General features: G+C 41.1%; 4 protein-coding genes across 20 annotated transcripts; 2 read left to right on the top strand and 2 right to left on the bottom strand.

The window, feature by feature from the left end:
- Nucleotides 1-484: 484 nt before the first annotated feature.
- LOC121588031 (leucine-rich repeat protein soc-2 homolog) lies at nt 485-11,410 on the bottom strand. Of its 11 annotated transcripts, none has more exons than XM_041905526.1 (3): nt 10,934-11,410; nt 6,075-8,859; nt 485-2,105 (listed from the first exon to the last, which is right to left on the bottom strand). In XM_041905526.1, exon 2 carries the CDS (start codon nt 8,647-8,649, stop codon nt 6,862-6,864), a length of 1,788 nt encoding a protein of 595 aa, XP_041761460.1. In that variant the 5' UTR covers nt 8,650-8,859; nt 10,934-11,410; the 3' UTR covers nt 485-2,105; nt 6,075-6,861. The 11 variants fall into 11 exon arrangements, with proteins under 11 accessions (XP_041761460.1, XP_041761462.1, XP_041761458.1 ...); XM_041905528.1 differs by lacking the exon at nt 10,934-11,410 and adding an exon at nt 10,741-10,914; XM_041905524.1 differs by lacking the exon at nt 10,934-11,410 and adding an exon at nt 10,496-10,712.
- Nucleotides 4,086-5,937, top strand: LOC121588033 (CDGSH iron-sulfur domain-containing protein 2 homolog). The gene is made up of 3 exons (XM_041905532.1): nt 4,086-4,623; nt 5,141-5,352; nt 5,466-5,937. Exons 1-3 carry the CDS (start codon nt 4,527-4,529, stop codon nt 5,553-5,555), a joined length of 399 nt encoding a protein of 132 aa, XP_041761466.1. The 5' UTR covers nt 4,086-4,526; the 3' UTR covers nt 5,556-5,937.
- Nucleotides 11,411-17,538: 6,128 nt separating the features above from the next.
- LOC121603698 (adiponectin receptor protein) lies at nt 17,539-22,012 on the top strand. Of its 6 annotated transcripts, XR_006006697.1 has the most exons (6): nt 17,539-17,717; nt 19,336-20,100; nt 20,187-20,374; nt 20,459-20,652; nt 20,737-21,066; nt 21,193-22,012. XR_006006697.1 is itself a non-coding variant. In XM_041932804.1 (5 exons), the coding sequence occupies exons 2-5, from the start codon at nt 19,346-19,348 to the stop codon at nt 20,875-20,877; spliced, it is 1,278 nt and encodes a 425-aa protein (XP_041788738.1). In that variant the 5' UTR covers nt 17,539-17,732; nt 19,336-19,345; the 3' UTR covers nt 20,878-22,012. The 6 variants fall into 6 exon arrangements, 5 of the variants coding, with proteins under 5 accessions (XP_041788738.1, XP_041788735.1, XP_041788736.1 ...); XM_041932804.1 differs by having other exon boundaries at nt 17,539-17,732; nt 20,737-22,012; XM_041932801.1 differs by having other exon boundaries at nt 20,737-22,012.
- A 374-nt stretch (nt 22,013-22,386) lies between these two features.
- LOC121603697 (sorting nexin-6) lies at nt 22,387-26,071 on the bottom strand. Of its 2 annotated transcripts, XM_041932798.1 has the most exons (7): nt 25,653-26,071; nt 25,357-25,500; nt 24,519-25,256; nt 24,237-24,419; nt 24,029-24,046; nt 23,814-23,923; nt 22,387-23,720 (listed from the first exon to the last, which is right to left on the bottom strand). In XM_041932798.1, exons 1-7 carry the CDS (start codon nt 25,656-25,658, stop codon nt 23,627-23,629), a joined length of 1,293 nt encoding a protein of 430 aa, XP_041788732.1. In that variant the 5' UTR covers nt 25,659-26,071; the 3' UTR covers nt 22,387-23,626. The 2 variants fall into 2 exon arrangements, with proteins under 2 accessions (XP_041788732.1, XP_041788734.1); XM_041932800.1 differs by lacking the exon at nt 24,029-24,046 and having other exon boundaries at nt 25,653-26,069.
- Between the last annotated feature and the right edge of the window lie 112 nt (nt 26,072-26,183).

Genomic DNA, 26,183 nt, shown 5'->3' on the forward strand with positions numbered 1-26,183 from the left:
CCACATATTGTTTTTTTTTCCTTTCTTCCACCTTGCAGTACAAACATGTCCACCATATTAAGGAATTTTCAGGGATTCTGATAAATTTTGGACTGTTTGTTGACCTTTTCTTTTGGTAAATGGACTTTACCGTACCCTTTTGGGACAGGCACATTTGGAATTCGCTTGGAATTTCTCATGCACTGGATTAACAAGACCCGTCGTATTATGTTCACTTTCCAGAAGAAAGACCCAAAAGAAAATGTCCCACAATTACCAGAGCCCCCGAAAATCCCTATAATGCCATGCTATGCTCCAAAGACTTTTTTGGACATCGTATGTGGTAAAAACATACATGTAAATACGCAAATGCAGTGTATAGTATTTGAAATCAATTAAAATATGGATTGAAATCATCTGTAACGTCAAAATTCATTCCGCTTGCTCACACGTAAACAATACATATGGCACTTGTAGAATAAGCTTTCAACTGAGTATGATTATGAAACACGGAAGTTGAGCAAGGGAACAACAGTGTGTACGTATTCATATAATAGTGTGTGTTGTGCAGCAAGGAGAACTTTTCAAAACACTTTTCCCTAACATTTCCCAGTTTTTTTTGTGCCAATTGGAATGACATTCATGCTTTTTATGATGTATCGTACTTAAAAATGTCAATTCCTTTATTTTTTTCTGTTAAATTCGATCTTTGACGAACACACGCTATATATAACACGATACAGCGGATCTATTTGTTTGTGACATTACCATAGCAGTCCGACGTATGAATGATTTACGCGTAATTTTTATAAATCTCAACGATAGTAAGAGATCAACCTGTGTTGTTGTCTTGCGTGCATCGTCGCATTTTTGTAACATTTAAACTGATATTTTTACGTCATGTTTTACATTTTAATTGTGTAAGGAAGTTTCGCTTCATTTGCACACAATCCTTACAATGTACACGTTATTTTATTTTTATCGTGTTAGCGCATGTTTTCTTTTTTGTGTCGTGTTTTCTACTGTTCAATTAGCTTCTTTAGTATTAGTTTTTCATCGCTACATTTAATTATTTAGGCCATTTACGCATTCCACTCTACGTTGTTTTAACTGATTTCTGGGTACCAGATTGTTAAACTGTTTGAGCTGCTTAAACTGTGTTTGTGTTTGCTAACTTCTTTTAAATGTTTCATTTTTTTGTCATAGATATTTTTATCTTAGTTTTTTCCGTTTACACTTAATCTTTACTATTTAGCCTCAGGTCACACCACACTGTGCAACTAAAATAATCAAATTTATTGTTTTTTAATGACTAGATTAAAATGACGATCCAAAGGATATTCGCAAACAAAAGTTTGAAATGGTCACAATTTGCTTTTAAAAGCGCATAGTCAAATCAATGAGTCTCGTGCACTCTCCCAAACTCATACAAGTTATACAAACGTTACTTTTAGCGTACGCACCATTCAAACACATATTTATGTTTTTGTTCCTTCGTTTAACGTTTCTACTATTCATTCACATTAACGTTCAAAAACTTTAAATTCGTTGCAGTAATCTGTCATCCGGAATCCTCATATTGCCATGAATAATGTTACAATTACAAGAAATGATACATTATCGCTTATCAAACTATTTGTTTAAAATAACATTCATAAAATCATTTCTTGCCAACCACTCTTTTTTTCGCAAATACTATACCGAACAAAGAAAATTTACCAAATAACCGAACTGTCCGTTCTATGGGATTATAAAACCGTTTTTAACGAATAAAACATAATAAACAATATCGACCCTGTCACTGTAGGAATTACTTTGATAGTTATGCCGAATAAAATCTATAGCATCTTAGCTTCATGATTTTCACATCTTCTCATAGATTGATGATAATAATCCGCTTTCAAAAAGAAATCATCAAATGTAATAAAACATCAAATAAATCATTCAAGTTGTTAGACACTAGTAAAAGTTTTTTTTAATATCGCACATACACATAATATGTTTTTTAAATCACGGTTCCTTTTGCAAGTTGTATGTGTAAATTATCCATTCGAAAGATATATTTCCTGGGTATTGATTTTTTGTATTATAATTAGGTAGAAACTCGGGGAACTCAATCAAGAAGTCTGAAATGAAACAAAAAAAATCTATTATTTTAAGCACAACAAAAAAATATTTGAAATTGATTGATTGAGATTAATTGATAGTTTATTTATAATTTAGAAAATTTAAAATATACATTTATTTAGAGCAGTGGTCGGCAAACTTTACGACCGAAAGAGCCAAATTCTACAATAATGTTCGTATAGTTTCACGTGAAAAGCCACATTGTTAAACCAAGAATAAAAATGTGTGAAAGTTCTATGAAATATATGAACCATTAAGATCCACCATATCGATATCAAAGAGCCGTATGCGGCTCGCGAGTTGCACTTTGAAGATCGCTGATTTTGATAATTATGGCTCTTCCGTGAAACTATCTTCACCATTCAAATTACATAAATTTTCCCATGATCATGAACTTTTTAAAATTCATGGATATTCAAAACTTTAGGTTCATGTCCATTGGTTCGCTTTGATGATTCAATCCGATTCACGAACCCGAATGAGAGTGATACTCATCCTTAACTTTAGCAGAAAATTGTGAAAACTTACGCGAATATTGACTTTCGCAGATATTGAAGATACGCGATCTCTCTGCAGTCCATCTTCGAAGGCGTTTTTCGACGATTATCTATCTATAAAGCTATTCAAGTATTCTATCAAGCTTTTATTATCGCCTCCTACAGCAGGGGTTGGCGAAGCAGTGATGCAAAATGTAACTGTCAATGTAAAAAAATCTGACTGAAACAATGTGTGATCAATGCATGCTTCGTGACATTTTGGCGACCAACGCTTGGTCAGTCACTATGTCAAGATTTTTTTACTATGATCAATCTCTGTACTGCACATCTCACTAGTGTACGTGATCTGATTTGAGCTTCGTTTCAGTCACGAGTGTTGGTGACTGAAAAAGTGGCATTTGGCAGCACTGTTCACATCCAGAAAAAAATTATGATTATGCTTGTGCCGGCATTAAGCTCTGCTGGTCAGTCAGAGTATCGCGTTGGACACAAGCATTCGCATGTCGTGTTCGGCATGTCACGACGCACTTTCATTGAGTGTCAGCGATGAGCATCAAGTTACCACTTTTTTTTGCACTTTTTATAAATTCATTGAGGTCTGAACCCACGGCATGTTGTTAAGCTCGTTTCGATTTGATGACTGTACCACGAGATTTCATGCTTATAATGCAATAAAGCTGGTATCGACAAAAGTATAAAATATTGACAACCTTCAACAAAACAATTACTGGGGTTAAGTTGGATACTTTTGAAGCTGTATGGCAATTACTGTACAAAATTAGGCAAAATTTGCGATCGCTGTCTTGAAACAATTTATGTACGCTTTATAATTAGTTTAACGCAAGAAATTAATATCGTTTTTCTGTAAATACAAAAAAATGGCTTTGAATTTCGCTATTTTTTTAATCAAATCGCTATTTTTATAAACCAAATTTAGCCGATACAATGCGGCAAAATAAGTTTTTCAAATTTAACCACACAGCAAACCAGAGCTGTCATTAATGTCAAAACTGTGCAAACGCAAGCAGCTATGCCGAAGCCCTAATACGGACGTCACACGAAGCGTAAACTTTGGCGTAAACTGGATTTCAGCATCAAAGGAGAATGGATGATTTCCCCTCCAAAAACTGGTAGTCAAACCTCTGACTGTACCTCTGAACAAAACGGATGGTATAGGAGGCCTCACCCTACCAACTCTATTAAGAAGAAGAAAGGAATTTCAGCCATACAACCCTATAATCTTTTGACAGGAAGTTTACGCTCTCCCATACAAATCTAGCGTAAACTTTTTGAGTTTACGCTTCGTGTGACGTACGTATAGTGTAGCTCCACGTTTTGCTCTCACTGCTTGACAGCTAAACGATATATTCTGCGCTCTATAGCTATGCTCTTTTTCTCGTTCTATATTGCGTGAGAGTGAACGAGAGCAATGATAACACTGTATGCCGACCCGTCGACTGTAGCGGTATGCAGGAAAGATGGCATTAGTATGAACGAGAAAAAGAAAAGAAAAAGCGAGAAAGAATCAGACTCGGACCATTCCTAACTTTTCCTTCCCACAAAGTGCGGTGTCAGTGGAGTTAGTTTTGCAAATCATTTGCACGGAAAGCAAAATTCGGTACACTTCCGTTGGGCTGACGGATTGTTGAAATATTTAGGTGCTTAACTAGTGCACCGTCTTTCGTCACTCGTGTGAAAACTCGACATCTGGCCTTCCGGCGTTTAACAAACTTCCCTCACTGCATTTGTCGTTGCTGATCGTTGTGTAGCGAAACAACAGAGCACGTACAATTGGAGAGTAGATCTAGTTTGCTCGCAGTCGTTCACTTGCTGTTTCAATTCCCATACACATCAGCGTGTACACAGGAGAAACACAGTTTGCTTGGACGTTAAAGTGTTGTGCAAAAGCCATTTGTACCCATCATGCAGCTGCTTTCCGGACTGGTGAAAACAACCGTTCCCAACTATTTGTCCGGTTTGCCAATACCGGACACTTTCGGAGGATGGTTCCGACTAGGATGTAAGTACTATTTTAGGTAATATACTTGCACACGGCCTATTTTAACCTCCCTGCAACTGATTCACGGCATCATGATCCAATGTTGCCACACGAACACGGTTATTAGACCGTTCATGCGTATCTTATTGCCTCCGATGGATGTAGCGTTGAAAGAGAGAAAGGCGAGTGGAACGAAGACAATCGCGACACGAGAGTAAAACGGGGTCCTTCACCCGCTGAGAAGGCACCATTTTTTAAAACATGCCAGCACATTGTTATCGGCTAGATTAGAAAACGAGAACTGTGGGCTTCTAAGCTAACATGAAATCCTGCTCGTTATGTAAGATTTGTTTGCAGTCAGTCACACATACAGATAATACCCACGAAAAGACGCGCGGCAGCATTTGTGTTTGACTGGATGTGTCTGCTTGCCTAGATTTTGCTTCTTAGTAAAACAATACTTTCAGCGCACAATTGTAGCTCCAATGTTAACGGCGGAAATATAATGCGACATTTTGTATGTTTCCGTTGATTGCAGTTAAGGATTGGCTGTCGCTCGTTCCACCGACAGCGGCCGTGGCTGGAGTCGTGTACATGTCATATTTGGCCTTCTGCCCCGAAGCCCGTCCGAAACCCTCGCAAAAGGCAAACAACAAGATTCGATTGGAGGAAGCAAAGGTTGTAGACATGATCGATATTGAGGATATTGCCGAAAAAGCAGCCTTCTGTCGATGCTGGAAATCGAACAACGTAAGTTTTTGAACCCACCATCACAACATCTTGTGCAAATGTAGCAAAACATGCATTTTCTATCTGACAGACAGATAACTGATATCTTTTTGCTTCTTTAATCCCATTTCCAGTGGCCGTACTGCGATGGATCACATGGTGCCCATAACAAGGAATGTGGCGACAACCTCGGTCCGGTGGTAGTTCAACGGAAGAAGAACTAACTTTCAGCAATAACTGCATCATCGCTCGTGAGCGCCATCGTCCAGCGATTTGGCATATACCAGTGTTACTTTTCATCCGTTCAAGTCCCTTCCATTTAATCGAAACGTGCTGCCCACAACGGTCTCAAATAAATTGAGCATATAGAAGTGCATTTTAGTGGGAAATTGATACAATCAATTGTAGTTTCTATAGAAAATTGAGTTCGAAACAGCTAATACCTGTTGTTACAAGTAACGTTTCACAAGTTAATAAAAAGTAGGTGACCGGGTTTCAAAAATCTCCAGCATGCTGTTTATAATTCTACTTTCAAACGCATCCCCTCTATTCGCATATGATCTTTATTTGTTTTCATTCGAATAAAACTGTTTTATTTTTCAAAAACTTAAAGTCTGATAACTGTAGTACATTTGTCCGAAACTCTAGTTCAAAAAGTATCGTTTCCCAATCACAGATGAAATATAGTTTGAGTTGCCACATGTTTTACATTTAGTTTTCAAAACAGAAGTAAATCTACTTACCGAAATTGTAACTACTTGTAGCAATTCCATCATATCCCAATCGAAAGTCTCGTGCAAGTACAATAATATGTGGTTCTCCAGCAAACTATCACTTCAAATGTAGGTGTATCGCAATTTAAAAATTCCATCCAATGAATACTGTCGTTCATTTCGCGTCAGCTTTTGCCACTATTGTCACATTTCTTCTTGTTTTCACTGTTTCCAGTAAGGGAAAAGACAACTAGTCCTTCGTGCACGCCGTAAAACATGTAAAACACAACACTAAAGGAGACCGATCGAGAGCATTTCCATTCGCACACACAATTTCAGTTAACAGTTTATGAAACAATAACGAAGTATTTTGTTTTGTTTATCGGTCGCGGTTCGTTTTGATGAATAGAGTTCATAAATACCGCATTTGCCGTTACATTCTGCACTGAGCGCTAATTTGACGTCCACGCTGTCGTATGCTTTGTGTATTCCTTTTTTGTTTGTTTTTTATTTAATAAGCAATAACATTAAAGCTTTATTTTAATCACATTGATTGAATTTCTTTTGTGTTTGTGTCTGTGTGTGTTTTTTTTTTCTCGTATGTGCATTTCGTTTATTTTGTATGCTATTTTAAATGTGATTTCCATCCGTGGCGTGGTTTTGGTTTGGGAGGGGGGTGGTTTCACAACATTAAACACAATATCGACGGCTAGGCCGAAAAGGATAACGAAGGGCACGGCGCGATCCACAATCTATACGCATGGAAAGCACTACACACGCAATGCTCGCGGCAAAGAGCGATCGTTTTGCTAGCAAATCACATTTGTCGGTATGGCGAATGAAGCTTGAGGTACTGTATGACGAGACTTGGACCCCCACTGACTACCTCTGGTGGAAGAGCCGACAGCGGACAGTTTTCGATGCTCATAATCGCAAGATTCTGGCACAGGGCCAGCTCGTACGGTAGCTTAATTAGCGATGGATTATCGTTAATATAGAGCGATTCCAGGTTCTCCAGCGTGCCGATCTCCTCCGGCAGGAACTGCAGATTGTTTTCCCCGACCGACAGGTACGTCAGGTTTGTCAGATGACCGATTGTACGTGGTAGTGCGCTCAGCTGATTCGACTGCAGTATCAACTTCTGCAAATCGTGCAACAGCCCGATCTCCGACGGCAGCGACTCTAGTCGATTTTCTTCGAGATCGAGCACGCGCAACTTCTTCAGATTGCCTATCGTGTTTGGTATTCGCTTCAGCAGGTTGTTCGATAGAATGAGAATCTCCAGGTTTTGCAGGCAGTGTATGTCGTCCGGAAGCTTCGTCAGCGAGTTGGTACCGAAGTTTAGCTCCACCATCTGGGTCCAGGTACCGATGTCGAGCGGTAGCGAAGTCAGCGCGTTCTCCTTCATGTTCAGCTTAGTTAGTCCTTTGGCACGGGAAAATATTCCATACTGTATCTTGTCGATCTGATTGTGCTCCAGATTGATGCTTGTCACGTTCGTAAACTGGGCTGGGCCGCCAGATGGATAGCTATGGAACGCATTCCGCGATAGAGTGATCGTGGTCAAGTTGCTTAAGCTCGCTAGCAACCCATCCGGCAGCTGGCTGATACCGTTCCCCTCCACGTTGAACTCGTCCATATGCGTGCAGTTTTTCAGTGACACTGGAATTGACGTCAGCTGGTTGTAGCGCAACCCGAGTCGCATCAGGTTCGACAAATTACCTATCGATTCCGGTATGTCCAGTAGATCGTTATGCTGCAGATCCAGTGCAGTTAGGTTAACGCAATTGCCAATCGCTTCGGGCAGATGCTTCAGGTGATTGTGCGAAAGGTCCAATGTCGTCAGATTCACTAGATGACCGATTGCTGCTGGTAGCTCGTGAATCTTGTTCTCTCTCAAGCTCAGCATCGTCAAGCTGCTTAGATTCTTCAGATTGTCTCCTACGACACGGATTCGGTTAAAGCGCAGATAGAGTGTAGTTAAGGTGTGCAGCTTGTAAATCACATCCGGTATATCCGACAGCTTATTATGCCGCAAATCGAGCACCTTGAGTTGCTTTAAATTTTGCAGCGAGTCAGGTAGCGACGTAAGGGAATTCTCGTTCAGCGCCAACGTTTTCAGATTCGCCAGACATCCAATCTCCGGGGGCAGCGAGGAGATCTTGTTTCCGTACAGATAGAACTCGACCAAGCTCGTGCAGTCTTTAACCGAGGCCGGTATGACCGTGATGGAGGATTTGCTCAAATCCAGCCGCTGAATATTCTCCTCCTTGCAGCGCTGGAATTCTTTGATGACGTCCACATCGGCTTGTATCGCTTTTCCTTTCTTGGTGGTCGGTTTCGGTTTGTTCGATTCCGGGTGCTTCACCGTCACAACCTTTGGGCGAATAATTTCCGCAGGCATCTCGCTGCCCGAACCTCCACTGCCGCTACCGTACCCTCCACTACCTGTTGCCGCACTAACGTTGGCACCGTTTGCACTGCTACCTCCGGCACCAACACTGCCGCCTCCGACGGCCGAGTAGGAGCCTCCGCTACCGCCGCTGCTGCCAGAAGTGTTCGCTGAGGTGCCGGTACCGCCTCCACCGGAGCTGCTCAAATTCATGCCGCGCGTTCCACTCAACAGCACAATGCAATATGATCCCGGTTTTCAGTCGTTTTGGAATGCAAACGAAACGCAACCGCCCTCACCGCCGTACGCACGGACAGATTTAGAATCAGATGAACAGCTGATTTCTACTTAACCAGAGTCACTTCAAAACGTTGAACTGGTTTCGGCAAATGTAAATTGTGCAGCTCACAACACCATCAAATCCTGTTGAGAGGAGAACAAATGGTTAGTAATGTAGCATTGCTCGTCGGATGTGACACGCTTGTGAGCTACACGAACGAGCCTGGGCCCTAGTAGTAGGCAAGCCATGCACGACGTTCTTCCACACCCAATCGCGTTAGGAGGCAAGATGTAGGGACGATGTGCTTTGCATTTTTGCCAGACGTAAGCGAATCATCCCGTGTCCCATCCCACACTCGCGAAAATCCTTGACGATTTCTTGTGCGCTGGCTTGCGCTAAAGCAGGGGAGCCGCGTCAGAGAATGAGAGAGATTTGGAGAGTGAGGAAAACACAGCAAGAGTCGGCAGTGAAAATCGCAGAGCAAATACGGGTCGTAATTTTAAATGCACCATTCAAGCGAAGGCTACTGCAATGAGAGCGTGGCGGCTGGGAATAGCAGGAAAGAGAACGACTGAGCTAGGAAGGCTCTGTGCGGTCGACAATTAAGTACACAACACACAATAAAAGGACGTCCCCAGGGATTGTGTAAATATAAGCAGGCGACTAACACAAACAAGGGCGCATCCCACAATCCAGCTAAATTGTGTGTCGTTCGCTGTGAACATACCAAACCAATATGACTCAGAGAAGCCCCTGGGATGGGATGTGAAGGATGGGATTAGTTTACACATCCTGTCCCGGAGAGAAAGATCTCTGGCTAACGGTGCCCCCCAAACCAATAGATTGCTTCCGTTTTGACATGAAATTGTGGTCTACAGCTTAAAACCACAACCTGGCTTCATGTGGTGGAAAAAGCACATTTAGGCTGCGGTTTTTTATTTGTCTCTTCATATTTCAGACCACCATCGAATATATTTTGTTTATGCACTTTCCATTATGATGCTGTTCGTGTTCCACTGCGAATAGGTACACAAAAAGTAATGTAAACCAATCCTTTCGATGCAAAGGATACGGGCTGCTGCTCACCACTACTGCTCACAAATCCGTACGATCAAAATTAGGGAATTATGTTCAACGAACAAGGGTCTACACCTGTGTTCGGCACGAACCCAGTTCGATTAATTCTCAAACAGCAGCATCATCGCACCCAACATCAAGAGTATATTGAGCTCGCACCAACTTCATGCATTGGATATGGACGACACTTCTCTTCAATTTCTCTCGCCAACATTTGTCAACAGCGTTCTAAAATACATGCCCCGTATGCATGACATTGAACCTTTCCCGCATTCAGCGCACTGATATGTACCATCAAATCAGGGTTGGCACTGGAATGTGCATAGCTACACAGTTTCATGAGCAGCTAATTAAACACGGACAGGAAGTAGACACTGCACACCCAACCCATAGTGGAACAATGCTGCAAAAAGGGTGTAAAATTTCGTTTTTACACCTTGCGCGCAATTGACAATCACACGCAGCGCAGCGGAGGTTTCGTGTGGAGCATATCTTCTTCACTTGCCACCAAAATTGATAGGCAAATAGCAAAAACAGGCGACACGAGAAGGGGAAGCGCCCATTACCGCACGAACCGAATTACTATCCTAGTGGGTGTAGCTACATCGGGCAGGTCTCCGCTACGATTCTGCCTTGCACACACAACCCGCCTCGCATACACCGAAATAAACCCAATTTTCCTCATTTGCGAACACTACCTACGGTGACGATTCTATTGCGACGGTGATTCAGTACCACACACAAATGTTCCTACGGCACACACAATTATCATTGGACTGGTACAGAATCGGCAGGTGCGGATAAGGTCGGAACGCGAACTCTCGTCACTTTTTCGCTGATGATGCTTTCCTACGTTTTGAAAATTGGGCCTGCTGTCAAAGGAGAATCTTCTCACTGAGCGGATTCTGGTTCGTATTTGCTCAGCCGCGGTACAGCCATAAACTCACTCTCACTCTACACACACACACTGAAGCACAGCAAAGATGATATTCCGTGAGCATGAATTTGACCGTGCTTCTCCAGGGAACTTTTTTTTCCTTTTCGTATTGTAAAAGTCATCTCAACTAGCTCAGTACAGTTGAGGCGGATGAGAGAAATATTGAGCCGAAGCAAATTTTGCTGTTTTGTATATTTTCTTACCCCGATGCGAGAGACGGCACCAGAGAGTGATAACGGCATCGTAATTGAATGTTTATTGAGAAAAACTGCACTGACAGCAAGAACGCAAACATTGAGAAACAAAGAGCGCCAGTCGTTTGCACAAAACATTCCATGTGTGGGACTCACTTTCAGTTGAAAATAGAACATTTTATTAGTAACTTTTGTGTGTGTGTGTGTTTGCTATTAATTTTAACACTTGAAAATTGCATATAAAATAATAGAGGAAAAAAGGTTTATCGGGTAAAAACGATTTAAAATTTGCTGATTCGAAGTGGATCCTTCCAACTACGAGCAGACATGCTGCAATAAGAAATGAAATGCACATTATTAAACAGACATGGGTTTTCACTATTTCTACACGACAGCTGTTTGTGAAAGTCGCCCACAAAACAGCACGGAGAAAGTTAGATAAGATTTTTTCATTTTTTTATATGAAGTTTATATGCAAATTTCCACAAAAAAAATGTCTTTCACACGACAGTGTCTGCTAGATAGCGCGTCAATCGCTTTTACCAAAAAATGATTTTTGCAAACGTGATTCTCGCACTGTCGTGTAGATGAGGTGTCAAATCGATGCATTCGAAAGTTCGCCTTCTATCAAACCTTTTGCTAATCATGTTCGCTAGCGGCATTTGCAAGTTGTGTCATTTGATTTGGTTCAATATAAATGCTGTATGCAGTCCAAAGTAAAAAAAAAAGTTAACTTTAATTTGTACACACTTCTCGTTACATTATGCAACAAAGCTGTTCTACCAAAGAATAATTGTGCTACACCAGACAAACTTATGGTCCAGTGTGGTCACCGTGCAATTCAAAACAAAATAGACAGATCATTTCCATACGTCTGTGGTCTTGTCTGCTGGAGCCAGAGTGACCAGAAATACCTATTTATCTGTATTCCTACCGATTTTTTATATGCCTACCGATTCACAGATGACCGCCCTAAAACCACCGACAAACCGACGTGACACTTCGAACAAAATGAGGTTCAAAAGTTGTCTCCTTTTTTCAAATGAAAATACGTTAAACACTAGCGCCATCTCTATAATGATTCGCTTACTACACTGACACAGAGAAGAAACTGCTAAATCCCCTTTTGTTTTTCTTCGCAAATTCCAATGCGTATTGTTTTATGTGCTTCTCACATCATTTGTATTGATTTGGAAACTAAAAAAATGATTTTCCTTGGTGTTTTGTCCAATAATTCTCACAAAATCTTGCCTCACACTTCCTTCGCAATTTGTATTTAGAAAAGTTGTTTACATCGAAGCAGCAGTGAACAGAGCTTACTTTGACAGAAGTGATCGCCTCACTGGTAAAGTATATTACTTTCGTGTGAGACACTTTTGTAACGCCAGTGTCACGTCGGTTTGTCGGTGCTAAAACTACCGATTTTCCATTTATCCTACCGAAAATCACAGATATTTGATTTTTCATTCGTTTAAGCTTAATCTGTGGCGCTTGGGATGCTGTTTCAAGGATTTCTAACCTCATTTGTTACTTATCGCGCTGATGCACGTTTGTTTGCCTGGCACTTTTTATCTGTTAAAATTTAATGCTCATAATAAGTAGAAAATGTCAGTTGAATGGATTCCGAGAATTGCTCGTCAAAGAAAATCATTTAAATTTGAATTTGCATTTCGCTGTCGGCGGTTAAAGCTTACCCGACAGACAAAGAGAATGAAATTTCCAGGCGAGGGGTAGGTAGAAACACACGGTGGGGGTCCGGCCCAAGATCGGATCCGAAGTCCGTTGTTTTGGGCTGATAATTAAAAATGGCGGATGGAGCGCTACAACAGAGAGAATGCGCTCTCTTGTTCCTTCTTCTTCTTTTTGGCACAACAGCCGCTGCCGGTCAAGGCCTGCCTGTACCCACTGGTGAAGTGGGCTTGGCTTTCAGTGACTTATTGCTACCATAGCAGGATAGTCAGCCCTACCTATGGGGGGTCGGTCAATTCGGGGCTTGAGCCCATGATGGGCATGTTATTAAGTCGTTCGAGTTGCCACTGTACCACCCCAAATAGCCACAATTGCTTAAGCAGCTCATTTTGGCACGCTAAAGATCGCTGCTCTAATTCGCCTTTTGCAGTAGATAAACAGCATCAAAGTTCTATGTGGGTCTTTCAAACAGCGCCTAAGCAGCTTCCTTATGCCACGATGCCAGGGATTATTTTTCTTTGTGTTTTATTTTCAAGCAAGCGTCATCGATGAAATAAACAACAAGATTTGTTTCGTTTAAACACATGTGTACCCTACCCGCAAATTTCCGTTAAATCCCAAATAGCCAGAATTGCTTAAGCAGCTCATTTTGGCTCGCTAAAGATCGCTGCTCTAATTCGCCTTTTGCAGTAGATAAACAGCATCAAAGTTCTATGTGGGTCTTTCAAACAGCGCCTAAGCAGCTTCCTTATGCCACGATGCCAGGGATTATTTTTCTTTGTGTCTTATTTTCAAGCAAGCGTCATCGATGAAATAAACAACAAGATTTGTTTCGTTTAAACACATGTGTATATTTTTATATCTTTTGTATTGATGAATTACATAAAATTTCACACAATTTACTGATAATTCACAATCACTTCACTCAATATTCATTCTTCAATTAACAAATCTAACTTGTGCAGCAGCAATGAGATTATTGCCGGCGTCCGTCTTTGACACTTTGACAAGAACCACCTTGTACCGATGTCATGCATTAAAAAGCTATAAAGTTCCACCAAGTTCGGTACGCTTTCTTAACAAGCCTTCAAGTTCCACCATGAACCCTACACATAGTGCTAATCAGCCGCAAAGTTCCAAATAGTACCATGTGCCTGTTAAAAAGCTCCATAGTTCCGCAAAGTACCGTCTATCTCTCAATCAGCCACAACCCAAGTAGCCTTAAGAAACTTTATTTGATTATTAACAGTTTTTTAAAGCCTTTAAAAATCAAATAGAGTTTCTTAAGAGAATATGACATTTGTCAGCGTTACAGCATAACGACGTATTCCGTTACCCTCTTTTTTCGATTCGGGTCATTATAACACACAGTGTTTTTCAAATTTTATCTACACCAGTTTCATTGTTTCAATATTAGGATAGATCATTTTCTATTCTTATTTCTATATAATAATGCGTATTTATTTTCACAACAAATATTTGTTTGTTTAACGGTACGTGAAATATGTTTTACTTTTTTCTTTCACTTTAATTGGTGATGATAAAAAAAGTAATTTGAAAATAAAAAATATATATTTCATACTTTTAAATATCATGTGCAATGAGTTTGATGAAGGGTATGCCATATTTGCTAATGAGATCATATTTGCTAAGGAATTCTTAATGAAAAAAATATTTTTTGTGCAAAATAATATACTCTTGATGAAGATAATTTTTGAGACATACTGTACATCGTCACGTACATGGCGCCTCCATTTCTTATGTCAAAAAGTTCGTCAAGCTTCGTGTGTATTATGTGTAGATGACAACAAAACCAAGCGTCTGCAACAATTTCTATCAGATATTGTCTAATTTGTGTATCATCAAGCTTTTACAACAGGTCAGTGTATCGATGTTACAAATCTCTTCACATGAGCTACATAAGTTTTATATTTCGCAGCATTTTCGATTCGGATAGCGTTTGGATATCATGCTTTCCGTCTACGGCTGCAGCAGACCTCCATGCTGATATAATGGAAGATACCCATGGAATGAAAGAAACTTATGTGACAAAGTGATAATATGCCGTGGCAAAATGATTGAATGTCGAATAAAAGTATGTGTGTTGCATTTATGCATTTATTCCATGAAATAATAACACTTGTTGTAACTTAACGAATATCTAGAAAATTCATGTAAAAGAGAAAGAGCAATACAGCCATCCCTGTCGATTTATTCGTTAAGTTTAATATTTTTCGTTAAAAATACCGGCTAAATTTTAAAATTTAACGAAACATTGACGAAGCCAGAATAGCGTTACGCAGTGTTTTAAGCCCTGGAATTACTGCTGTATGGAAAGCTAAATGTAATACTATTAGGCATACTTTTAACGGTTTCTTAACAGGATTGTGCTACTTGGGAAAGTACGACATCGGAACGATTTTTCGTTAAACAGCGCTAAATCAGCTATAAAGTACGAGCTGGCTATTTGGGATGCCTTCTAATCGCCTTATAATCGCCGGCGAATTGAAGGCGATCAGCAGTGCATTTAGCAGTAATTAAATGCCTTTGAAATATGTCATTGAAAAATTTCGCTTTTAATTTGAAATTTGAAATTGCAACTGTCATAAGAAAACCTTACAAGCGTCTTCGGCACTGCGCTGTTGTAGTGTTCCCAGATATGTGCGTGAGATTCGATAGCACGATTTACATGTTATGTTCTCTTGCGTTAAGCTCTGAGCTATTTCACTCTATTAAATATGGTCTGCATTATTCGGTTGTTAAAGACCAACCCGTTGAAAGGTATTAATATATCAAACTTATTTCGATAACTCTAGTAAAAGGAGAAATGAGATACATTTTTCTCCCATCCTGATTATGAAGGGTAAACATAGTCATTATTATGTTTTTTAAAAAGGTGTTTTTAAAATTTCGCTTCACATAAATTTGATTTGTTCTAATTATAGCAAGAAAATATTAATTTAAAAAGAAATAAACACAGAAAAAAGATAATAAAAATTAGGATTTGAACACACGCTTTCTCTGTACGGAACTAAAAGCGTTGTCACTACTCTAGTTGGCAGTTACATTAGTGAGGGTGCAAAACCAGTATATAAACAAGCTAAGATGGCGGCAAGTTATCTGTTCCCGTTGAATCAAAAAGTTGAAAGATTTCCAAGAGATCCCGTTTCAGCCGTAAAAGTTTCGGTTGAAATCTTTATTCGCCTTCTAAGGCGACTAAGGCCTTAAATGCCTTCTGAATGCCTTCAAAGCCGTTTAATGCTGGTAGGGTATATTTTTAAATCTTTTGTATTGATGAATTACATAAAATTTCACACAATTTACTGATAATTCACAATCACTTCACTCAATATTCATTCTTCAATTAACAAATCTAACTTGTGCAGCAGCAATGAGATTATTGCCGGCGTCCGTCTTTGACACTTTGACAAGAACCACCTTGAACCGATGTCATGCATTAAAAAGCTATAAAGTTCCACCAAGTTCGGTACGCTTTCTTAACAAGCCTTCAAGTTCCACCATGAACCCTACACATAGTGCTAATCAGCCGCAAAGTTCCAAATAGTACCATGTGCCTGTTAAAAAGCTCCATAGTTCCGCAAAGTACCGTCTATCTCTCAATCAGCCACAAAGTACGACATCGGAACGATTTTTCGTTAAACAGCGCTAAATCAGCTATAAAGTACGAGCTGGCTATTTGGGATGCCTTCTAATCGCCTTATAATCGCCGGCGAATTGAAGGCGATCAGCAGTGCATTTAGCAGTAATTAAATGCCTTTGAAATATGTCATTGAAAAATTTCGCTTTTAATTTGAAATTTGAAATTGCAACTGTCATAAGAAAACCTTACAAGCGTCTTCGGCACTGCGCTGTTGTAGTGTTTCCAGATATGTGCGTGAGATTCGATAGCACGATTTACGTGTTATGTTCTCTTGCGTTAAGCTCTGAGCTATTTCACTTTATTAAAGATGGTCTGCATTATTCGGCTGTCAAAGACTAACCCGTTGAAAAGTATTAATATATCAAACTTATTTCGATAACTCTAGTAAAAGGAGAAATGAGATACATATTTCTCCCATCCTGATTATGAAGGGTAAACATAGTCATTATTATGTTTTTTAAAAATTTAAAAATTTAAATTTTTTTTAAAATTTCGCTTCACATAAATTTGGTTTGTTCTAATTATAGCAAGAAAATATTAATTTAAAAAGAAATAAACACAGAAAAAAGATAATAAAAATAAGGATTTGAACACACGCTTTCTCGGTTCGGAACTAAAAGCGTTGTCACTACTCTAGTTGGCAGTAACATTAGTAAGGGTGCAAAACCAGTATATAAACAAGCTAAGATGGCGGCAAGTTATCTGTTCTCGTTGAATCAAAAAATTGAAAGATTTCGAAGAGATCCCGTTTCAGCCGTGAAAGTTTCGGTTGAAATCTTTATTCGCCTTCTAAGGCGACTAAGGCCTTAAATGCCTTCTGAATGCCTTCAAAGCCGTTTAATGCTGGTAGGGAATGGAGCACTGCTGCGGTCCTAAGCGGTCACGTGGAGCCCCAAGAAAAAGAACTTGTCACCACTGAGAAAAAATGTGCATCTTAGTCCTTCTTTGGCTTAGAATTCCCAGTACAATGTTCACATCGACACTTCAGAAAGACCTTCATTTGTGTAACCGCTGAACCAAATCTAATCCATATCCCAGATAAAGGATGCATATTCTCGTGAGATGGAACTTTGATTTTGCGCATTAGTACCCAACCCCCCCCCCCCTCCCCCTCCCGCTTAACACTTCTTTCGCTTTTACTTTTTTTAACTCAGTTAAGTTTCGAGTTTTAACCTACCGAAAACTACCGATAAAATTTTGATGCGCCTACCGAAAACTGCCAAAATAATCTGGCCACACTGGCTAGAGCATTTCATGATTTTTTCGTTGTCGTTGCGTGCGTATCAACCGAGATAGGGGTGCAGTTGCCGTCAACGTAGCAAATCCCTTCTGCCCCTTCTGCGGGCTTAGCTGAGTCGAAGGGAGAAAGGGTCACTCTTTGTGGTAGCTACTGCATCGGATCGCCATTGGAGACTACTTGCTGTTTTGTAGCCACAATTTCTGGTACGTTTGGCAAAGGTAGAAAACGGAATTTCCAATTTCCTCGCCGTATGGTTTCACGATTACTTTCTGCTGTACTGTGGAGTTTACCTTAACTGTGTAGGAGTTTGGTAGTTTATAAATATATGTTGTGTTTTTATTAGTTTACACTATGTAGCAAGACACAAAAAACCCTGAACATTGCGTTAAGCAACATGCACTTTTAACTGGTGGGGGATGTGTTTTGGGGGCATTCATAAGTGGCAGTTTTCTCTTGCAGTTCAACGTTATACAGAGACAGAGAGAGAGAGAGAGAGAGAGAGCTTATTTGTCCGATGTAATTTCATTCGTTTCCGCTTGAAGCTAGTCGTTCCAATAACAGTATGAAAAATGGTGCATGTGCTACGGACGTGTTCGTGCGAAGAAAAACAATGCTAATCAAAGGCAAAGCTTATCAAAACGTGCCTTCCAACAATTTTTTATCGGTTTAACTAACTGTTCTCGCTAGTCATCGATACTTGATCCTGTAGGCACCTCATTCAACGAAAAAAAAAGTTGTTGTGCAATCACATGATACACCGATGAATCGGAAAGCTTAGAAAAACAATTCCTTCCCTCTGATAAGCAACGCTTTGTCATGGAAAGTTCAAACGAATGTTAGATCTGCCGAACACATTTCTAAGGGATTTGCACGGCTCTATGTGTGTAATTCTAGGACAGTGAAGAAAAGGGCGAACAGGAAAAAGGTGAGGCGTTCAGTTTATTGATTTTTCCTTCGCCGTCGCATTACCTGACTAACTCGCGGTCGTGAGCGTATGTGTGTGTGTGGTTCGACTTTTGTGTTCAGTTATAAGGAGGGGGCTTTGGGTTTAGCGATATATCAAAGATCTACGGTTATATTTATCGAGCTATCGGTTCTTCTAATGCAGCGGCCTATTTGGAGTTTCGAATTGCAAAACAAAATCGTCACAGCAGCACATGTGTTCGATTTGTGTTACAAGTGCAGGTTGTTGAGAGAGTTGATAAGGGAAGGAAGTCAGCGCAGTTTGCGGTGTGTGTGAGACAGCGTGAAGTCCAAGGTGAACCAGCAGCAGTAATCGAACGCACATCCGGAGCATTTGTGTCATTGGCACCGATAAAGTTGTTCTGCTTTTTTTTTAACGAAAAAATATATCTGTTTTTGATTTATCGCCTAACAGTAAGACGCTCTTATAAGGACGTTATATTCGATCCAAGAGTTAAGCGAGCACGGGGTTGTGTACGCTAATTTCTTTGCTAATTTGCGTAGTGCCTGAACCTGTGATTGCTGTGGCATCTCACAAAGTCAAATAATTGACGTCGAGAACACTGCGTAATTTACGGACGTCGTTGTTGATGTGTTTGGAGTTCCCGTGTCTTTTACTTTCGAAAACACTTCGTAGCAACGTCATTGAACAGCACGTCCCTGCCCACTAGATTGTAGCGTTGTTTGTTTTATTACACGTGTTTGAGCGATAATTATCAGTCGTTACATTCACCACCCTTCTACACACCGGCCGGACTATGTTTTCCGTGCTTGAATATCATTAAAATTTAAACTTTTAGAAATACCATTTAAACCATTTGCTTTAATAAAGTTTAATCATTTAAAATTTATTTTCAGAATCAACACAATGTCTTCACTGCGCTACGAAATTAACGATGGCATTGAGGGTGGCATCCAGCAGCAGCCAGCGTCGGGCAGCGGTCTCAAAAGTGCCCTGAACGCGGCGCCCGGTGACGAGCTTTTCAATAACATGATGGAGGCTGACTTCAGCATAAGAAAGCGGCGTGTTTGGGCCCCCGAGGAGGTGTCCCTCGCTTCCGAAGACATCGACCTGCTCGATGATGACGACGATCTGGAGGAGGAGGAAGACGATGGGGTCGGTTGTCCGCTGCCCTCAACGCCGGAGGATAACCAGCTGCTCGAGGCAGAAATGACTGAGGTGCTGAAGGCAGGCGTGCTTTCCGACGAGATCGATCTGGGTGCATTGGCGCACAATGCGGCCGAGCAGGCGGAAGAGTTCGTGCGCAAGGTGTGGGAAGCTTCCTGGAAGGTTTGCCACTTCAAGAACCTGCCGGCCTGGCTGCAGGATAACGATTTCCTCCATAAAGGCCACCGGCCTCCGTTGCCTTCGTTCAGCGCTTGCTTCAAGTCCATCTTTCGCATACACACCGAAACCGGCAACATATGGACTCATCTGTTGGGTTGCGTCATGTTCATCGGCGTGGCGGCCTACTTCCTTACGCGCCCCTCGTTCGAAATTCAGCTACAGGAGAAGCTCATCTTCCTCACATTCTTCATCGGCGCAATCATCTGTCTAGGATTTTCGTTTGCGTTCCACACGCTGTGCTGCCACTCGGAAATGGTGGGAAAGCTTTTCTCAAAGTAAGACCACATTTTGACCCGTTGGGACTGCGTGGATTGAAGAGAAGTTGTAATATTGTTTAATTGATTTCCGTTTTGCTAAATAGGCTGGATTATTGTGGCATCGCTTTGCTCATCATGGGTTCGTTCGTTCCTTGGCTTTACTATGGTTTCTACTGTCACTATAAGCATAAGCTGATTTACCTGACTGTGGTGATCGTGCTTGGAATTACTTCGATCATTACCTCCCTGTGGGACAAGTTTTCGCAGCCAAATCTGAGACCGCTCCGTGCAGGTGAGTATGATTGGCGCAACAATTAGTAATCGAGCAGCCTGCACTGTACATCATTAACCGCTTGACTTTTGTTTGCATTCCCAGGAGTCTTTATGAGTTTTGGGTTGTCCGGAATTATTCCAGCTATTCATTACGTGCTTATGGAAGGATGGTTTAGCAAAATTTCCCAGGCAAGTCTGGGTTGGCTTATCCTGATGGGCTTACTGTACATTCTCGGCGCTCTTTTCTATGCCTTGCGCGTTCCAGAACGGTGGTTCCCGGGCAAGTGCGACATTTGGGTAAGTATACGATTGAGAAGCGACAAAAAAAAAAATCATCATTGCACATCCCATACTTATCCCAATCACCTGCTTGTTTTGCAGTTCCAATCGCATCAGATCTTCCACGTGCTTGTACTTGTGGCCGCGTTCGTGCACTATCATGGCATCAGCGAAATGGCAATGTATCGAGTAACTGTCGGTGAGTGCGACATTCCTCATCAGCATCCTGCTATTAGCTTCTAAATGGGAAATGATGGTGAACGAATGCGTTGCTACACGAGCCCACGAGCTGATTCCCAAATGTTGATGAAAGCGCTTGTACATCACACACACATACACACACCCGCAAAGATACACTCAGTATGTAACATCTCAGTGAAGAAGCAGCCCAAATCACAGCGCGGGGAATCGGATTTGTCGGACTATTAGCTGGTGAGAGAACAATACACAATAGCCAGCGACTTGGATAATTTATTATAGTGTTGTATCGGGGATAATGTTTAATTGCAATATTTGATTTCTTATTTCAATTACTCTTGTTTTCTATATTTGTTACAGTCGCAATGTTTCAGGTATGCTTGTTTTTGAATATGCGTTTTTAATCCATATTATATATGTTGAACCATCAATCTATTATTAAGAAACCCGAATGACAGTAACATAAGTTTACGATTGGATGTTCTTGATGGATGCGCAACATTAGCGAGTAGTTCAAAACCAAATTATAGACTATTCATTCAGATGCGTGTGGCATTGCTGCTCGAGCGATCATACAAAATCGTACGTATCCACGAATCCAAACCCATAGTACTTCATAAACAGCCTGAAAAAGCACATCGCCATTAGCTTTGCATGGTCCATACACTGCACTGAGAGGATGGAACCGGTTGAAATGGCTGCATGGTGATAAATGCAGCCACAGGCAATATGTGCTAATCGTTTCCGAAATTATGAGTATTAAGTTGCACACGCATACAGAGATAGTTCAGATTTAATGTTAAGGGGTAGCGCATATTGGGTAGCAACGTAATACACACGTAAAAAACACCCTTAATCATCAATCTTTATTATTCCGGCTCTTACTTTTCTTAGCATTTCATGCAGCATACACACTATGTCAACAAGTGTAGATAATGGTAAACATTTATCAAAAATAGTAAATCGTACCACACATAATAACTCACTGGGCAAACACTGATAAAATCACTGGCTAGTGTCCAACAACAGAAAAGCTGTGGGAGGGAATGTAACGAGTGGACAGGAACGAACATTCATTCTTCTTTGCAACGCGAACGTGTGTCCTTCCATCATCGGCTCGGCAGTGGGATGTCACTCTTTTACGATGTGTTGTGTTGTTGTGTTGGAATGGAAGGTGAAGCAAAAAACAAAATAAAAACGGTAGCGATATATACATATATATATGAACACATCTTGGGAATATGCGGATAACGAACGGGATGGGGGGAAATAAATGTTTAACCAATAAGTAAGGCTAAACCAATTACAAACAAGCACACACACAAACCCACTAAATGGTAACACAAAAAACTGTACTAGCTATGGGAAAGTTAAATACAATTCATGTGTGTACCGAAACTCGATGGTTTTACGACTTTTTCTATTGTTTCTGCTCAACTAGATGACACCCCGGAATGTTTTCCAATTAGTATAATGTGAATGGTACAATAAAACTCGTAAAGCACTTCTACACGTATACGAGAATCTTGAACAATGAACACAGTGCTATTAGTTGGTTGTAGATTTATTTATTTCATCAATATTTCATACAAACTGTTATTTACCGACATGTACGCTTCTATATATATGTGTGTCGCGCAGGCTTCAGTACGAGTCCATGCCGTTTTGAATCCATCATCAGTTTATACCGAGACGAAAAGAAAGAACAATCGCTTGTGTATAAAGAGTATAGTAGAAAAATAAAATGCCAATAGATTATCCTACTGCCCTACCCGTCCTAGACGCAACAGCTAATTTGGTTTTCCTGGAACGCACTCTTCTTATCATTTCCCCTCCGTTTACAAGCATAAAACCTTCTTCTTCAAATCTCTCGCTAAAAATACATTATTCCTTGAAATTACATATTCGATGGAAGAAAAATGAAGTGCAATTATAATTCACAATTATTTCACTGAATTCGAGCGCAGTATCTTTCGACAACTCGTAACAAACTCTAATACATAAGGTCAAATATTTAATATTTTATGGATTACGAACCGAAGAAAAAAAAACAAACAAATTAACGAAGCGCTTTCTACATCTCAACAGGTGTATGCATCCGTTATCTAAACAGCCAACAATAGAATGTACTAATGTGAATCATGATAATGATTTCAACGGCGTTTCTTGTACTTGTTTCCTAGATACGTTTTGCGTGATAAAGGGAATACAGTAGGTAACCGCTAACTGAGAGGTTCAATTTGTGAGAAAAATTCACATTTGCTATAAATTTCTCTTCGTAAGATGCCGGATGTTTCATGTTTTGACATTCATGTGTTGTTCAACTGAGAATCACTCCAGTTAGATAACTTTTAGTTTAAAAAAACTCCAGTAAAACACATCCAGTTAGCGGTCACCTACTGTAATATATTATTACACTACATAAAGATGAGGAAAAGAAAAAAAGCCCCCTAACGGTGTTTTGTTTCATGGTTCGATGAGTTCATTCTTCTAATAATTTTCGTATTATTTGCATTATCATGAAGACACATTTGCTCTCTGCTATCCTATGCTAGATCAACAGAACGGATCTTTGTTTTCTCCAAATTGGTGATTTAAACCCACCCGTCCGATTCCAGTCGGTTACAAATGCGTTTCACTGGCAATCACGTTCCGACATCGCCGACGGATGTGTCCATTGATACTTCACAGATAGGAGAAATATTGTTCCACTTAGACGGTTACGGTTTTGTATCGCATTTCTTTGCCGCAAATGTAAGAAAGTGAGTGTTTGTTTTTTGTTTCAGCTCGTTTACTAAACCAGCTCTTGTAAGGCGAGTAAAGATTGGCGTAGAAATTCGTACTGTCCTTTAGCGTGCTTTATTTCCAACTCTGCCAGATCAGTCAAGCTGTGGATAAACACACAAAACAAAAACAACACACACACAAAAGGGTGTTCCCAATTAGATTGTTTCAGATTGGGCAACGATCAACGAAATTACCTTTTCTTGAAGGCAGCTACACGGCGCAATCTAAAGCTGACCAATTCTTCTTTGCCGCGTGCTGACATCGATTCGAACTTTTCGCATGCCTGTGTCTGTGCACTTTCCGCCTGAAATCAGAAAATCGACGATGAAATAAAACCATTTTTCTACCACCTGGCTGCTAACTACATTCTCGTTTAGGCATGCATTTTTAAAAGCAAAACCATTCCCACCTCCTGTACTTCCAGCGGCTAAAACGCCCATCGTGGAAGAAAGCATAAAAGAGAAAGAAAGACAGACAGATAAAGCATATACACAACCGGGGGACCAAAGATAGGAACAAGGGCGACAGCATGGGTGGAAAATGTTTCTATTAATTTGATCGCTGTATTTACATTCCTTCGTGGTGGTAACTCACGGTGCTTAGCGAAAATTTCTTACCGCGTGAACATCCTTATTTTTCGCCCGTGCCTTTTCTAGGTTGCGGTTGGCGGCTTCGTACGCAGCCAAGCAGCGCAAACGGCGAATTAACAACGCTTTGGCTGCATTACTATCCCGTTGATAGTATCGCAGCGTATCTCCCAGCTTCAGGTCCTGATCGCTTGCCACGCGTCCTTCCATGTTCTGGGGGAGTGAAAGTAAAAGTAAACATTACACGCGCTTCAGAAAACGTTTCCAGTTTCCCTACAATAGTCCCTTAAAAAGGGAACAACCCATATTTACCCTTATTTTTTCGAAAATATCGGACGTCTTTGCCAAAAACTTCTCCATTGAGCCGTGTTCCGCGGTGGACAGCGCCAGCAGTTGCGATGAAATGCGCACATGCGAATCGGCCACGTCCTTGTGTTTGTTGGTCATTTTCTCCGTTCGTATCGCGGCCTCTTTCAAGTGAGAATGGTACTCGCCCAAGAACTGCAGCTCGTGCTCGAAGAAATCGTTTACATCCTTCACCGTGGCACCGAGGTAGATTTCATCTGTCGTTTTGCCGATGCTTTTCACCAGTCCACCAAAGATGTCGATCTTTTTCTTCATTTTTGCACACAAATCCTGGTCGTACACGAGGAACACCTTCAGGTGCGAATCCTCTCGGAACACGGGATGCGAGGCGAGACGCGTCAGGAAGACTTCGTGCATGGCGACAGTCTTTTTAAAGGTGGCCAAATATTCGGCTTCCAGCTCCAGCTTCATCTTCTTAAACTCCTCCTTGGTCATATTGCCTTCGCCTTCGCCCAGCCGTTGCAGCTTCTCGCGCGATGCATCGAAGTCAGGCCGGGGCGGACACGGTGGGATAATGTAACCGGCATACTCTTCGTTCTCTTCGAAGCGATCGTGTAGCCAGACGAATTCCTCGTGCTGTCGGACCACCAGAAAGTCGGGCTTGTCAAAGCCGGGTAAGTTCGTGCGCGTGTGGACGGTAAATTTCACCCGCTCCTTCTCACTCAATGCGTCGGAAATGTCGACCTATCGGGGAGAGTGTGTTATGGATATGAGTTAAGATAAAAATGCATCGCCGGCAATGCGATTACGGTGTGCGAACAAAGAAAGTCGCAACATGACTCACCAGTAGGGAATTTTCCGGCAGCGCTGTGGTGGTTCCAGTAGTTGATCCGCCCTCAACGGATCCCTGCCGCGAACCTATCGTCTCCGGGACGGTGACACTCGGACTCGTCGCTTGCTGCGGTGATCCGTTTTCTTCGATTCCATCCTGCAAAAAGACAAATCATCACACCACAAGTGTCACAAAGCCGCCCACATATCGCACAGTCTGCGTTATCACTGTGCTACATGAAGCACAATGTAATTTCTACAGAGAGCGGTGCCAGCACGGCACATACTTTCATTATCGTCTGCACCTACCATCATCTTGGCTTGATTTTGAATGATTCGCTACTTCCGGTAACACTACGACCCGTATCTACTTTCCTACTGCGTTAGGAATGCGAACTATCTGGCTGGGAAGATCAAACCACGGCCAATACCGACTTGGGTCAAATGTTTTAACGAAACTAATTCGATGAATCAGTACACGAACGGCCGGGCTATTCGTTTGCTCGCAACAAAGCCACACAACTGAAAGGAAGGACTAATATGTTTTCACGCTGCTGTAAAAGCCATAAGGAAATCACGCAACAGTGACTAGCGAATGCGGCTCGTGGGGAGTAAATTTCTCTATTATTTTCTCCACTGATGTCCCATGCAAACTACTTCGTCAGCACAATATTGTAAACTTCTACACTCGACAGATATGAGATTGATATGATTGCAATGGTGTGTTTATGGGTGTTTGTGGGCCAATTTGAATGCGCATGTGTTGGTGCGTATCTGTCAAACTGTGTGCGTTGGTTTATGCTGAAGGGTTTTAATTTCGGCCGACAATCTTAGCTGAAA

The sequence above is a fragment of the Anopheles merus genome, chromosome 2R, assembly GCF_017562075.2.
Source record: "Anopheles merus strain MAF chromosome 2R, AmerM5.1, whole genome shotgun sequence".
NCBI classification, from domain to species: Eukaryota; Metazoa; Arthropoda; class Insecta; order Diptera; family Culicidae; genus Anopheles; species Anopheles merus.